Below are 14188 nucleotides of genomic sequence, written 5' to 3' on the forward strand. Positions count from 1 at the left end.
GAGAGATGCTTCATATCAACATCAAATATTTTGTTTTTTAATTTATATTAACCATTAATTAAGAATTTAAGTTACTATCAGTTTATCATAAATTATTTCTAATCGGTATTCAACATTATTAACTTCTATAATCGATTAGAAAAGGCTCACCGGTTCCGGAGTAGGTAATGCAATCGGCCACCGACAGCCCAAAGCACAGAGAAGGATGGAAATTTCGGCCCATCATCAGCAGCCCAAAACGAGGGCAACGGAGCACGCCGTTCTTGGAGTGGGCTTTAATTTGGGCTTATTACAGTGATGAGACAATGCCGCAACTGGATGCAAAATTTGAAGACCACGGTTTTATTCGTCAATTCCAAAAATATTTGAAGAACAAGTCAAACAAATTCTCTTAGAGCATTGGAAAAAAAATAGAATACAAAGATAAGAAACAAACAGAATTAGACTCCTTTGACCAAACAACATAAAATCCAACTCCAGGTTATGTCTTGGTTAGGATCCAAGACTTATACTATCATCATCATTTATATTTTTTTGATATTTTGCATGTCTGAGAGGGAGCATGTGAACTAGGATTATTGCACTGTTTGTTGATCTCGCTCCTCACCTAGCCTTCTAACCCTCAAATGAAACTGACCAGGCGCTGCTTCAAAGCTTGACTGTCTGAATTGGAGACAAATTCTGCAAATCTTCCTCATTGCCGTCCCACGAAGACCATCAGCCGCTCTAAAACCAACAGCATCCCCGCCTGCAGTTCTCTCAATGCGGCATCTTGCGTCCGACACCTCACCGTCCACTAAATATACAAAATTCCTGGCTAAAATGAACAGTGATGGTGCTGCTATTCTCTCTTGAAGCCGCGCCTTGTCTCTGATAGCTCTCTCTCCTCCCTTCTTGTCTCCCCTTTAGTTGCTCCATTTCATGTTCTTGCTCTTCCGTTAAATCCTTGACTGAGCTGTTAAGTAGCTTGAAAAGTAAGGATGGTCAAAACCCGCCAAGCCAAAGAAAAGTATTTCGTAAGAACTGAACCATGGAGGAGAAATGAAGAGAAATACATCTTCTCTTGCTGCTAATGATTCTCTTCATAATATGTTGGTAATGAGATAGAACTTGATCAATCAAGTTCTGGTGTTGCTCATTGTTGTGAATATTTTCTGGTGCAATTGCTGAGATGAGCTGATCAATAAAATTCTGCTGACAGCAACCAGCCACTGAAGAATGGTTGGAAATTGAGTCCAAAGTTTGGATTTGGCTGGGTTAGGTGAGCCATGCTGATGGTGAGAGGAAGAGGCAGAGACCTGCCCTTATATACTTATGGATTGTAAGGGGGTGGCAGGCTGTCGCTGTCGGTTAACAATTTGTTTATTAATAAAATAAATACTTAGTAATAAAGGTAGAACTTTTATTATTTTGTGATTTTGCTTCGTGGTGAAGGTGTTCCTAAGTCTTTTTGGATGGATATATGGATGTTAGCCCTTTTGAGTTGGGTAAGGACTTGTATGGATTGAAATTGATTGGCGGTGAGAGCCACCGGGAATTGGGGAATGCCACAGACAATATGAAAATGAAACTTCTTCGCCATTTTTTAGATTCTGGAATGTTGCTTTGCTTTGGACTCAGCACTACTCACGCGTCTACACGCGTGTTATCTATAATTTTATAGGCCCATTTATTTTTTTAGCCTCAGCCCGCCCACCATTCTTTGTCTCAATATTTAATGGGCATTCTAGACATATGATCCACTTAATACAAATCAAGTGATTCAATTTTATTATATGGACAAGTTTCTGTTTTTTTTTTTTTTTTTGGGATAAGTCTTTGATTTTGGTGGAGTTTTCATGAATAAATCTGTTCGACAAAGAAGTGTTTATTGAAGCGATTGAACAAAATTTACCCAATTCATATAACATAAATTAGTTGTTGGTTGAAGAAGAGAAGGGGGGGGGGGGGGGGGGGGGGGGGGGGGGGGGGGGTAAGGTGGTTTGTTTAAGCACAATTTATCATGTATTTCAACTAAATCTTTTAGAGTCTTGCGGTTAATGACCAGGTAAACCCTCTAGTGGTCACTTTTATTAGCAACTGAGGAGAATTGAACTCAAAATCTCTTAAGTAATACACTCAAGAGTCCATCTCGTCCCACCCGATCATCTAAGAATGGTTTTTACGAGTAGTGATTAGTGTGAAATTTCTTTGAATTGAAGTGGTTCAAATGGGCCCAATCCCCGAAGCGGGAGATATGAACAGGCTCATAGTTAGAACCCATCGTAATCTAACCCAGATGAAAATATACTTCCTGTTAGACTTGGCCCTTAGCTCACACTAACAGGAATGTCTAGCGATTAAGCTGTAGTTTGAAGAGCATAAGGTATCATCATTTTGTCATTCTCATCCATATGCTGCAGAACTACGTTACAAAATGTTTAACGGTTTCCTACTTACGAGTATCTATGTAAACTAATTGAAGCTCAGGAAAGATTGGCCTCTGGCTCTCCTGCACACAATAGTTACCCTCAAGATTGCCCATATACACATCATCAACCCATGAATTTGTGCAGTGTAGTACGTTTGAGTTGATTTACTTCAAATAAAAAGTTAACGATACTACTTAAATATGTAATGTTGAATCAATTAAGAGAGGTGCGGGACGAAAGCATAAATTTTCTTAACTATTAAATCAAAAATAAAAATGATACTTGCAAATTTTATTAATTATTTGGTTTTGGTGGGCATAAACATTAAAAGCAGGCTTACGGAAAGGAAATCTCAGAAGTTTGTGGGCTTTTTCCGTCAGTATGATCAGTTGGGCCACCGTTATTCGCTATTTACCCTTTGTCTGTCCCACTCCAAACCTGATCTTCTAACTCTTAATTGAAATTCAGCGGCTCCCGCCGAAAGCTGAACTGTCTGTATCGGTGACAGAATCTGCAGAACCTTCCTCACTATCGTCGCACGAAGCCCATCCGCCGTATCTAAGGCCACCACCATTCCACTGCGCAGGGTTCTCATGGCCGCCTCTAGTTCTGATGATGCCTCACCATCTACCATATTTTGAGCACGCCTCGCCGATATCAGTAATGGCCCTGCCGCTATGTTTTCTTGTATCATCGCCATTGTCTCTGTTAGCTCTCGTTCTTCACTTTTCGTCTCTACTTTTACTATCTCCATCCTATTTTGTTGCTCGTCTGTCATGTCCTTGACAGAGCCGTTTAGTATTTTGAAAACCAAGGATGGTTTAAACCCACCAATCCAGAGGAAAGTTCTTTCGAAAGAAGTGAACCACGGTGGAGAAAAGAAGAGAAACACATCTTCTCTAGCTGTTATTGATTTCTCTTCATAGTATTGCTTATAATGACACAAAACTTCATCAATCAGGGTTTGATGTTGATCATCACTTTTGTGAATATTTTCTGGTTTGATTGCAAGAATAAGCCGATCAAACAAGTCTTGTTGACGAATAAGCCAGCCATCCAAGAATTCCTGAAATTTCACCTGAACGTTTGGGTGACCTGTAGGCTGATATGCCATAGTGCTGAGAGTCTGGGAAGCCAAAGATCATATTTATATAGGTAAAGAAATATGCCCCGTCAACCCCAAGGGGTTGGTTTGGGAATTGGGATCAAGAAGGTTTGCTTTTTTTATTAACTTTCTCTTATTGTCAGTTAATACATTTATAGCTTAATTTGGGACATTGAATTTGTAAGGTGTTCAATGAACTCCAAATATTAATTAAGGTACGTACAAACTAGTCTGAACACCTAATCATTAAAAAAGAAAAATATTCATTGTCATCCTGTGAATGACTTTGGTTATGTGTTATGAGGTGTTCATGTTGTAGTTAATTTTATGAAGGTGGTGACGCATGAATTAATTGCTTCATCGGTTAGATCTACATACATTTAGAAGAGTTTTGGTTAATGTCCTTTCGGTGTGGGTGTGGTTTGACTGAGAGTGAGAGCCAGTGAACACTAGCAACTGGGAAAGATTAGGCCACCGCCAGAGCGATGCTAAGAAACATCTACGTGCATACGCCCTTTGGAATGATGATGCTTGGACAAGCATACAAATTTCATCTTCTTTCTTACTGCTACACTGCCAATTTACGACACGTCCTAAACGCGTGGAATCCGGCAATCCGCTTGTTTTTTTTTTTTTTTTCCGTCATCTTCTTTAGTCTGGTGACTGCTGATGACATCTGCAATTGGAAAGAAAAGAAGGCCCATATATTTGACTCCCACTGATTCTTATGATCCTCTCTACTAAAAGAATTAAATTGAGATATTAGATTGTTAATAGTATTGAATTAAAATGTTATAAAATGTGAGATTGTAATATAAATAATAATTTATCGATAATATGATAACTATTAAATTATACGGTACGGGTATATAGACCAAAACAAAAGAGGAAATATTCATTATAAATTTCTTCTTTTAGCTCCCAGTTTCCCAAAACCAAAAGCCAACTTGGAATTGAAAATAAGCATTCCACAAATTACGACAAAAAAATGAACAGAGCAGAGCTGATTCCATGGATGTAGCTGTACATAGACTGGGTATATGTACATTTGAAGACTAGCTCCAATGAACGTACATAGTGATGGAATATGATTATTACATAGTGCTGTGATCCAGGCTTAATTGAAGCCTGAAACTATTATGGCTTGAACTATTATGGCTTGATTGAAGGAATTACAATTACTGATTTCATGTAATTACATTGATTATATTTGATTGTATTTCCATATTTTACACTTATAAACTTGTATAAATTAGACACATTACAATACTGAAATACACAGAAAATAAATATTCTTTCATCTTCTTCCTTTATCTTCTAGGCACTCTGTCATCTTTGTTCCTCTGCCTCTCTTGCCTATCTTTCTTTATCATATTCTGACATGGTATTAGAGCCATTATGTTTCATTTAGCTTCCGCAACTTTATTTTTTTTTCTGTCCCTGCAAAAGCAAACAGAAACTCTATTAGTTTCTCTCATAATTCAACTCGTCAATCACCGAAACCAATTTCTAGAAAATTATCAGATCCAACAGCCCAATGGCAACCAACACACACACTACTAAATCAACCCACAATGAAACAAACCCCACAAATGGCCCAAATCCCACAGTTGGCCCAACAATAACAATAAGCCCAATTCTTACAAGAAGCCCACCTCTCACTATAGGCCCAAACCCATTCCCCTTTGGTATATCGGGTTACAACCCGGATTCAACTCAACCCACGGGTCAAAACCCATATCCTTTCACCTTCCAAATGGTTCGACCCATCGGTCACCGCCCTGAATCAGGCGATGTCCTCTTCTCACCGGTCTCCGATGGATCGTTAATTACCCTTATCAAGCAATAGTTAATCGGATCTGATAACTACTCAACATGGGCAAGAGATTTCCGACGAGCCCTCGTCACTAAAGACAAAGAAGGCTTTGTTGACCACACTATCCCACCACCACCTTTGGATTCACCCTTTCACCGTTACTGGAAGAGGTGCAATATGCTCGTGAGATCTAGGCTCAACAACTGTTTATCTCTCGAAGTGGTGGCTGGATTACCGCCAACTGAAATTGCTGCAGAGATGTGGCAAAATATTAGAGATATGTATGGAACGCTGGATTTAGCAAAAATATACACTCTCTAGCAACAACTCGCTGAGATCAGTCAAGGTAATGCAACCGTGACTTTTTATTTTAACAAATTGTCTGATATATGGCATGAGTTAGACGCTGCAAAAGAAAAGCTTGAGGGATCGCCGACAACCCTCGCACAATACCAGAGGATTCGCAATCAAGCACGACTCAGCCGTTTTCTCTTGGGTCTCAATGAGGCCTTCCTGCCGTTTCGGACACAAATCTTAGCCGCAACATCGCCACCAGATCTTTGTCGAGTTTTCAGCTTGCCATGCAAGAAGAGAGTCAACGACAGGTTGTTGTGACTGGCTTCAGATCCGTCGATGCCACTGCCTTCGCCAAAGCTCGCCAAAGTGTTTTGGATGTTCAAGATTCAGAGAAAAATCTGAATAAGCTGCGACAAAGGTTTCAAAACCCTTCTCAACATCCTTTTTTATATAAACAACCCAAAGGCCCAAATCTATTTCCTCCATCCAACGACCACCATTTGATCTCTCAATCCAACAACCCAAATGCTACCACATCACTGTTGAAGTCCATTGGGTCTAATAGTCTTCATAATTCAAATGGGCCGAATGGATTCGCTTGGTCAAATGGCCCAACCGGGTCAAACTAGTCAAATGAGCCTGAAGCACACAAAACAGGGAAAAATAAATTTTATTGTGACTATTGCAACAAACGAAGTCAACCTAGGATAGATGCTGGAAATTACATGGGCGTCCTATTGACAAATCTGGAAATTCAATCTCTGCACCTATGATCAGCACGAAACAATACACTCAATTGCTTCAAATGATGAATCAACGTCCTCAGATGTCCTCGGCTTCTTGTAGGTACATCTTATTGTTTAAATTCAATTAAAGATGATATTTGGATTATTGATTCAGGGCTAGTGATCATATCATTTGTAACCAAATTTTTTTTACCCACAAATCCAACACATCATCCATTTCCATTCACATGCTGAATGGGATTATAGCACCTGCCACACATATAGGAACAATTCAACTTAGTAAACACCTCACCCTTAAGAATGTCCTATTTGTTCCGGATTTCCAATTCAACCTTATATTCGTATCCAAAATTTGTACTGATAATCACTGTATTATAAAATTTCACTCGAATACATGTGAATTTCAAAACCCTTTGACTGGGACACTGTAATACCCCGTATTTTTTTTATGGAGTTTTATTAAATTTTATTTTGTGACTCTAGGGGTAAAGTGTAATAATTTGAAAGTTTTGGGGAGTACAATATATAGTTGAAATAAGTGAGGACTAAATTGAAAATTTTTAGATATTTTGATGAACAGTGATCATTCAATTAAAAGTAAAACGGGGAAGAAGGAGAGAAAGAAAAGAGAGATGAGAGAAAGAAGAAGAAGAGAAGGAGAGGAAGAAGGAAAGAAAGAAAAGAAAAAAAAAGGGAGAGAAAGATGAAACCAAGAATAGAGGGAGAGAGGAGATAGGAGACCGACGGAGGTGGCTGCAAAAGGGGCCACCGGCGAGTAAAACTCCGGTGATCGGAGAGTGGAGGAAGATCAAGCAAATGGGAGGTTAGCAAAACTTGATATTTCCTCTTTTTGGTGATTTATGATTCAGAACTCTCTTTGGATTGTTTTGTCTATGATTTGGTATAAATTCATGAAAACAAAACTAAAATAGGGAGATTGATTTTAATAATTTGGTGTGGGTAGAACATAGAGGTTGTTTCTAAACAAAAATGGGTTAAAGATATGATTTTTGATGTAAGGGTTTACTGTACAGAAATCTGACCATCTGGAACTCCGAAAATTATCTGTATGTTTTGGGTTTTTTTTTGAAGCTGAATTTTGGATATGTTGTTGTAGACTTCTTTAGGAGTGTTTAGAAATTTATTTCACACAAAAACTCGAAGGATTGAATTTTATATGGATTTTTGAAGTTGCCTTGTGATGTTCTGGAATTTTCGTTTTCTGCAGAACATGTATTTTGGAAACTGATTTGATGCATCTATTCTTATCCAAATTGAGTGATTTTAAATTCCGGTTAATCCTATATGTGTCTAGTTTAATTCTGGAGAGTTTCAGGAGGTTTGGATTAAGGGCTGAATTGTTATGAATTTTTCAAGTCAGTAACCCCAATCTGGAAACAGGGGACAGATTTGAATGAGTTGAAAGGAAATTGTGTTTTAAATAGTTATTGATTCTGGAATGACTTGAGAAAATTATGGGAACAACTTATGTGTCTCTAGAACTCCCTGTTAAAATTATGGCTTAAAATGATAAATAGAATTTTTAAGAAAAATCTGAGAGCAACCGATGTTCGATTATGAGACAGTTTTGTTAAAGCAGAAGTTATGTTAATCTTTTGGTGTGTGAAGTGTCCAATGATTTTAATATTGAGGTGTTACTTTATGGGGACTTATGTATGGAGGATTAATTAAATTTTGTACATAGGGAGGCAAGCGGGGGCATTATTAGAAGATTTCAATCATTTTTCGGCTTAAGGGTCGAGCTTCAAACGGTGAGTGGTTTTAATAAAAACTTTCCTTAAAAATTTCAGATCTATGCTTGTATGTTATTTTCTAGTATGCCATTTTTGTATTTTGATGAGGTTCGAGCAAAATGTGAAGCTTGCTTGGTTTATTTTTTTCTTTGCATGTTTTCGGACAGATTCTAGAGTGGTTGTTTTGAGTTTTAAAGGGAATGAACTTTGCTTGCTAATTAAACTTGCATGCATTTGGCTGTTTCAATAAACTGTGATGGTGGCTGGATATTTTGGGTTGCATGCACTCGGCTGGACTGCATTTTGAGAGGTGCTTGAGTTATGTATTTGGACTAAAAGTTGGTTGGTTAAATACACTTGTATGCTTCCAGTTGGACTGTCTTTGAGAAAATTGATTTCCATGGTGTTTTAAAATGCTGGGAGTTAAGGTATTTCGGTTGTTAAAATGTTAAAGAAAAGACTGAGATTGTGAGGTTAGTAATAATTTTCTCGGTAAAAAGGGAAAATGGGGTGCTTTTCGTCAGTTTTGAAAGTATATTCTAAAAACTTGCATTTTACCCCCTATTTTCCATGAAATCTCACATGTTGGCATGTCTTATCCTTATGGGAAATATTCATATATTATTATTATTATTATTATTATTATTTTGCTTTTGCTTTTGGGTTTAATTATAATTATAATGTGTTATATGAGTTTTGACTTTTGAAAGTGATATTTGTTTATGATTTATAAGTACATATGTAATATACTCTTGACTTACATGTTACCTAAGATTATGTATGAGATTGTTGTGGTGCTAAAACCACCCTACGAAGTACCCATCCCCTAGAGATACAGTTTTTTGGCTTTGCCCGAGCGATGCAGGATTCCGCCGGGTATGACAGTTTCAGATTTTGGCTCTGTGCATGCGTATGATAGATTTTATTGGCTCTGCCTGGGCATTGAGTGGTCCGCCAGGTATGACAGTTTCAATGGCTCTGCCCGCGCGATGATAGATCTTGCCGGGTATGACAGGTACGTCCCTTGCTCTGCCTGCGTGTGGGACGCCCACTAGGTATGACAGATTTTCCCCAGGGTACTAGTTGGGTGAGAGTTTTCACATGTGATTGAGAGATGGTTTGTATATGTATATCATTTATCTGAAAATGGGAACTTATAAATGTAAATGTTATCCATATAAGAACTGTTTCTTAGAAATGATGTTTTAGAGAAACATGAGTATTTATTCGTTTACCATAATAGTGTTCAGAAAGAAGTCTTGCCATGAGAGATTTTAACATGTGTTATGAAAGATGACTTATATTATAAAATGTGTATACGGAAATAAAATTTTATAAGCATGAGTGTTTTTATTGTATATTGAAATCTTTTATTTCATACTAACCCATTTCCCACTCACTGAGCATTTCTAGCTTACCCCTCGTTTTCAAATGTTTTTCTTTCCCCTCACCAGGTCTAGAAGTTGATCGTGCAGAGGAGTGAATTTCACTCAAGGTTGGGCCACACGACTTCATTTCACCATAGATTTTATAGTTGTATTTTGTTTTCCGCTGCAAAGTTTATGTTTCCTTCATCATGTATTTATTTCTTATTTGTATTATTAAAGATATGGAAAATCTGGTACCATAAATTTCATTTTGTGAAAATTTCAATTACATTTGTTTACATGCAAATGACGTTACATTTTTATGATGTTTTATTTATAAACAGGTTTTATAGCTTTCTCACATGGCACATCTCGATCACCCGAGTCTCATGGGTGCGCCTGGAGCCTATGGGATAAGGAGGGTCGGGACGGGTTGTGTTAGACACTGATGAACTTGGGTAGAGTAACTAGTGGCCTATATTACTGGATTCCTGATAGTTCTTCTAGTAAATTTCTCCATTGTAGGACAAACAATAAATCTGTCCAATGTAATTCAAATATCAATAAAAATTCATTTATTCTTCATTAAAGACTAGGTCATAGTGCTTTCATACCACACCCACAATGTCCAATATGTCCTCTAGCAAAACAATCTTGCATAACCTCTCCCCATAGCACTTCCACTACAACACAACCATTTGCCCTCATTCATATGTTAGGAAACGATCTAACCCATGGTTGCGGAAAACAAAAATAAAACAGCGATCGATTCCATTTTAAGCCAAGATCAGGATACAAATATTAAAGATAATATGTTAAATTAAATATTATGTAGTAATATGAACGATCAGAGTAAAGATTAGACTTCATACGCACGTTTGGAGGCTCCTTCAAGTTTGTCTCTAACTGAGTTCGCTACCGATTCAAAGTAGAATCAAACCAGCGGTATTTCACACGAAGATAACCCGAAGAGCTAAAGAGGGATTTGCTAGATCTTTTTTAGCCTTAAGAATTAAGAACAAGAATCAAATGAATCTGATTCACACAAAGTAAAGTGGCGTGGATTCATACAAAGTAAAGTGGCGTGGGGTAGAGAGTGGGCTGGAGCTTTTTCAATGAATATGATATAAAATGACTTAAAATGAAAGTGTTATTTAATTCATAGAATACCTGCACTTATATAGTGCATGTGAAACCCTATTCCACTTAGGAATAGGCTTAGGCACCAACCTAAACAACCCCTATGTTCAAATGGCCCCATTTAGATATTTTTATTTTAATTATTATTATTTCAATTAAATTAAATTAAATTAATATATATATAATCTGTGAACATTTAACAATAATAATAATTCATTTAAATATATGCGTACACATATTTAAATATAATCTCATTTATTTAATTTTAGTATCAAATTAAATAAAGATAACAACCTCAGCAAATTTAATTGCACTGTGAGATTACCAAAATACTATTCTGTCTAAAAAGATGAAAACACCCTTTACACAAACTGATTATTAAATTATCTTCTATGTGTGTGACCCATAGGCTCCTCATCATACCGGCAGTGTGTAGTGTCGCAATCAACACCAATTAATCTTCTCACTACACACAGACCAAGATTGGCCCCTAGGAAGACATCATGGCCACCTGATAGATTTAGATTCAGCGAAATTGCTACCTATCAATGATATGGTTACTGTTCAATTCAATCCTTTCATCATCTGTTATCTCATCGAGACCGAGGCACATAAATAGTGTCAACCTCAGTTACTCTCGATATGTAAATATTCAGTTACTGGACCAATGACCGGAATAATAAACTGGATTGAGCAACAACTCAATCCCACCGTGGTCACAGTTTTAGTGTCATTGCCATTTATTGAATTGCGCTTTGAGATAACTTCTCCCGTACCTGGTAGTGATGAATCCTCTGTCGATCCACCATAGTCTTGATACACTCTTTGATGCAGCCAATCACTACCGTATTGACAGCTCTGAATAGAACTGCATTGGACTAGTGTCAAACTACACCAATCGGTGTACAAGGCGCTCTAATGATCTCAAGTCTAAGGATCACATGCACCACCATTCGTTAGAGGATTTGTTCCATAGACACTGGGGTTACCATCCATATAGAATCCTCTAGTGGGTTAATCTAGTGAACTTGCCTACAGCAAGCACCTATATGTTGCATCAGGTTGTCACAAAAAACCTTGACAAGTGAGATTAGTCACTGCCTTTTGACAGAGTCGTTTAACATTATGATAACCTTACCGTATTATCTGTCCCCTTACTTCAGAATAATACTGGGGCTACGAAAGTTTCTAGAATGACCACCATATGTGCTCATAGGGTTCTCACCATCAAGATTTGAAACACTTGATACCCTTATCACGGTTCTACCATTCTAAAGACATATATCAATACATACGATATGATTTACGCGATATAGAATAAAATGTCTTTTTATTGATCAATGAACATTATTACAAAGAGTCACTTCTACAATAATTGATTGGCTCTAGGGCACATACTCTAACAATCTCCCACTTGCACTATAGTCAATCATTCATGTATTTAATACCAAATGATCTCAAATGCTGTTCATGCTTCTGCTGCGACAGAGGCTTTGTTAGTGGATCTGCGAGATTGTTGTCAGTATGCACTTTACTGATCTGCATATCTTTCCTCTCAACTATTTCTCTAATGAGATGGAATCGTCTGAGTATGTGTCTGGACTTCTGATGAGACCGTGGTTCCCTAGCTTGAGCGATTGCTCCATTGTTGTCATAATAGATGTCTATTGGATCAACAATCATGGAAACCACACCAAGTTCGGTGACGAACTTCTTAATCCAGACTGCCTCCTTGGCTGCATCTGATAATGCAATATACTCGGCCTCCATTGTAGAGTCCGCTACAGCGCTTTGCTTGAAGCTCTTCCAGCTCACTACACCCCATTGAGACAAAATACAAACCCTGATTGTGATCGATAATCATCTTTGTCTGTTTGAAAACTAGCATCACTATATTCTTTTACAGTGAGCTCATTTTCCCCTCTATAAACCAAAAACTTATCCTTAGTCCTCTTTAGGTACTAAAGAATTTTCTTGACAGCCATCTAGTGACGCTTACCCGGATCCGATTGATATCTACTACAAGTGCTCAAAGCACATGAGACATCAATCCAAGTGCATAACATGACATACATGATGGATCCAATTGCTGATGCATATGGGATCATCTTCATCCTACTCTCTCATCTTGTGTTCTAGGACAAATATCCTTGGAGAGATAAACATCATGTGACATCGGAAAAAATCCCTTCTTGGATTCTTCCATACTGAATCTTTTCAGTACTTTGTCAATATATGCACTCTGACTTAGGCCAAGCAACTTACGCGATTTATCATGATAGATCTTTATTCCAAGGATGTAGGCTGCTTTCCCTAAGTCCTTTATGGAGAAGCACTTGGATAACCAAGTCTTTACCGACTGCAAGTTTGGTATATCATTTCCAATAAGAAGTATGTCATCGACATACAACACTAGGAATGTCATTGCGCTCCCACTCACTTTCTTGTAAACACAGGGCTCATCTTCGTTCTTGATAAAACCGAATTCTTTTACGGTTTCATCGAAACGAATGTTCCAGCTCCTTGAAGCTTGTTTGAGTCCATAAATGGATCTTTGCAACTTGCATACCCTATCAGCTTGCCCATCAAGAACGAAACCATCGGGTTATGTCATATACACATCCTCTTCAAGGTTTCCATTTAGGAAAACTGTTTTGACATCTATTTGCCAAATCACATAGTCATGATATGCAACAATCACAAGCATAATCCACATGGATTTAATCATAGCAACCGGCGAAAAGGTTTCTTCATAGCCCTGTTAGTAAATTCGCGTTTTATACGCGAATTATACGCCCAACCGTATAATTCGCATATAAAACGCAAATTCCCGTATTCTATAAACACAGCCGAATTATACGCGAATTATATGCCTTGCCGTATAATTCGCGTATAATTCACGTATAATTTCCGTATAATTCGACCGTATTTTTAAAAATAAAATTTTATTATTTACTAGGCCAAAACGACATCGTTTTAGGTGAAATTTGATCAAAACGACGTCGTTTTATGCTCAGTCTTTTAAGCGCGATGTCAGTCTCTTTTTGGCGCCTTTTCTTCCCTTTTCTGCGCCCGCTTCCTTTCTCTTTCTTTCTTTTGGCCCCCTTTCTTTCTTTTGGCGCCCTCTTCTTTCTTCTTCTCTTTTTTTGTGCCCTCTTTCTCTTTTCTTCTCTTTTTTGGCGTCTCTACCTCTCTTCCTCTTCAACTATTCTTCAACAAACACCACTGTTTGTCTTATCTTCTTCTTCTTCAACTTAAAAAACAAATAAAATTATTTGTTTTATTTAATAATTGATCACTTCTATAATATTTGTAATAATAAACTAAAATATTATAATTAAAAAAATATAAATCATACACCTATAAAGAAAAATAGAGAATAATCAATTCAATGATCATAAAAAATACTAAAATCAGGATTAATATTACCGTATTTTTCAAAACGTATTATTGACAATATACCGTATTAAACCCGTATATACCCGTATCATATTTTTCCCGTATCCGAATTTTAAGGCCGAATTTTTATAAACATATTTTTCATCGTTTGCC

At 37.4% G+C, this 14188-nt stretch overlaps 1 protein-coding gene and 2 long non-coding RNA genes across 3 annotated transcripts; 1 reads left to right on the forward strand and 2 right to left on the reverse strand.

The window, feature by feature from the left end:
* Positions 1-2728: 2728 nt before the first annotated feature.
* LOC116123673 (protein DOG1-like 4) lies at positions 2729-3525 on the reverse strand. Its single transcript, XM_031409422.1, has one exon. The coding sequence runs from the start codon at positions 3523-3525 to the stop codon at positions 2812-2814; it is 714 nt and encodes a 237-aa protein (XP_031265282.1). The 3' UTR covers positions 2729-2811.
* A 1176-nt stretch (positions 3526-4701) lies between these two features.
* Positions 4702-5405, reverse strand: LOC116123720. The gene is made up of 2 exons (XR_004127073.1): positions 5172-5405; positions 4702-4956 (listed from the first exon to the last, which is right to left on the reverse strand). It is a non-coding gene; the product is annotated as an uncharacterized LOC116123720 (long non-coding RNA).
* A 1610-nt stretch (positions 5406-7015) lies between these two features.
* On the forward strand, positions 7016-9779 carry LOC116123634. The gene is made up of 3 exons (XR_004127071.1): positions 7016-7198; positions 8081-8147; positions 9584-9779. It is a non-coding gene; the product is annotated as an uncharacterized LOC116123634 (long non-coding RNA).
* Positions 9780-14188: the final 4409 nt, after the last annotated feature.

The sequence above is a fragment of the Pistacia vera genome, unplaced genomic scaffold (genome assembly GCF_008641045.1).
Source record: "Pistacia vera cultivar Batoury unplaced genomic scaffold, PisVer_v2 Contig144, whole genome shotgun sequence".
In the NCBI taxonomy this organism is placed as follows: Eukaryota; Viridiplantae; Streptophyta; class Magnoliopsida; order Sapindales; family Anacardiaceae; genus Pistacia; species Pistacia vera.

Coding starts and splice junctions, on each gene's coding strand:
- LOC116123673 (XM_031409422.1), bottom strand. CDS start 3,525: ATGGCATATCAGCCTACAGGTCACCCAAACGTTCAGGTGAAATTTCAG.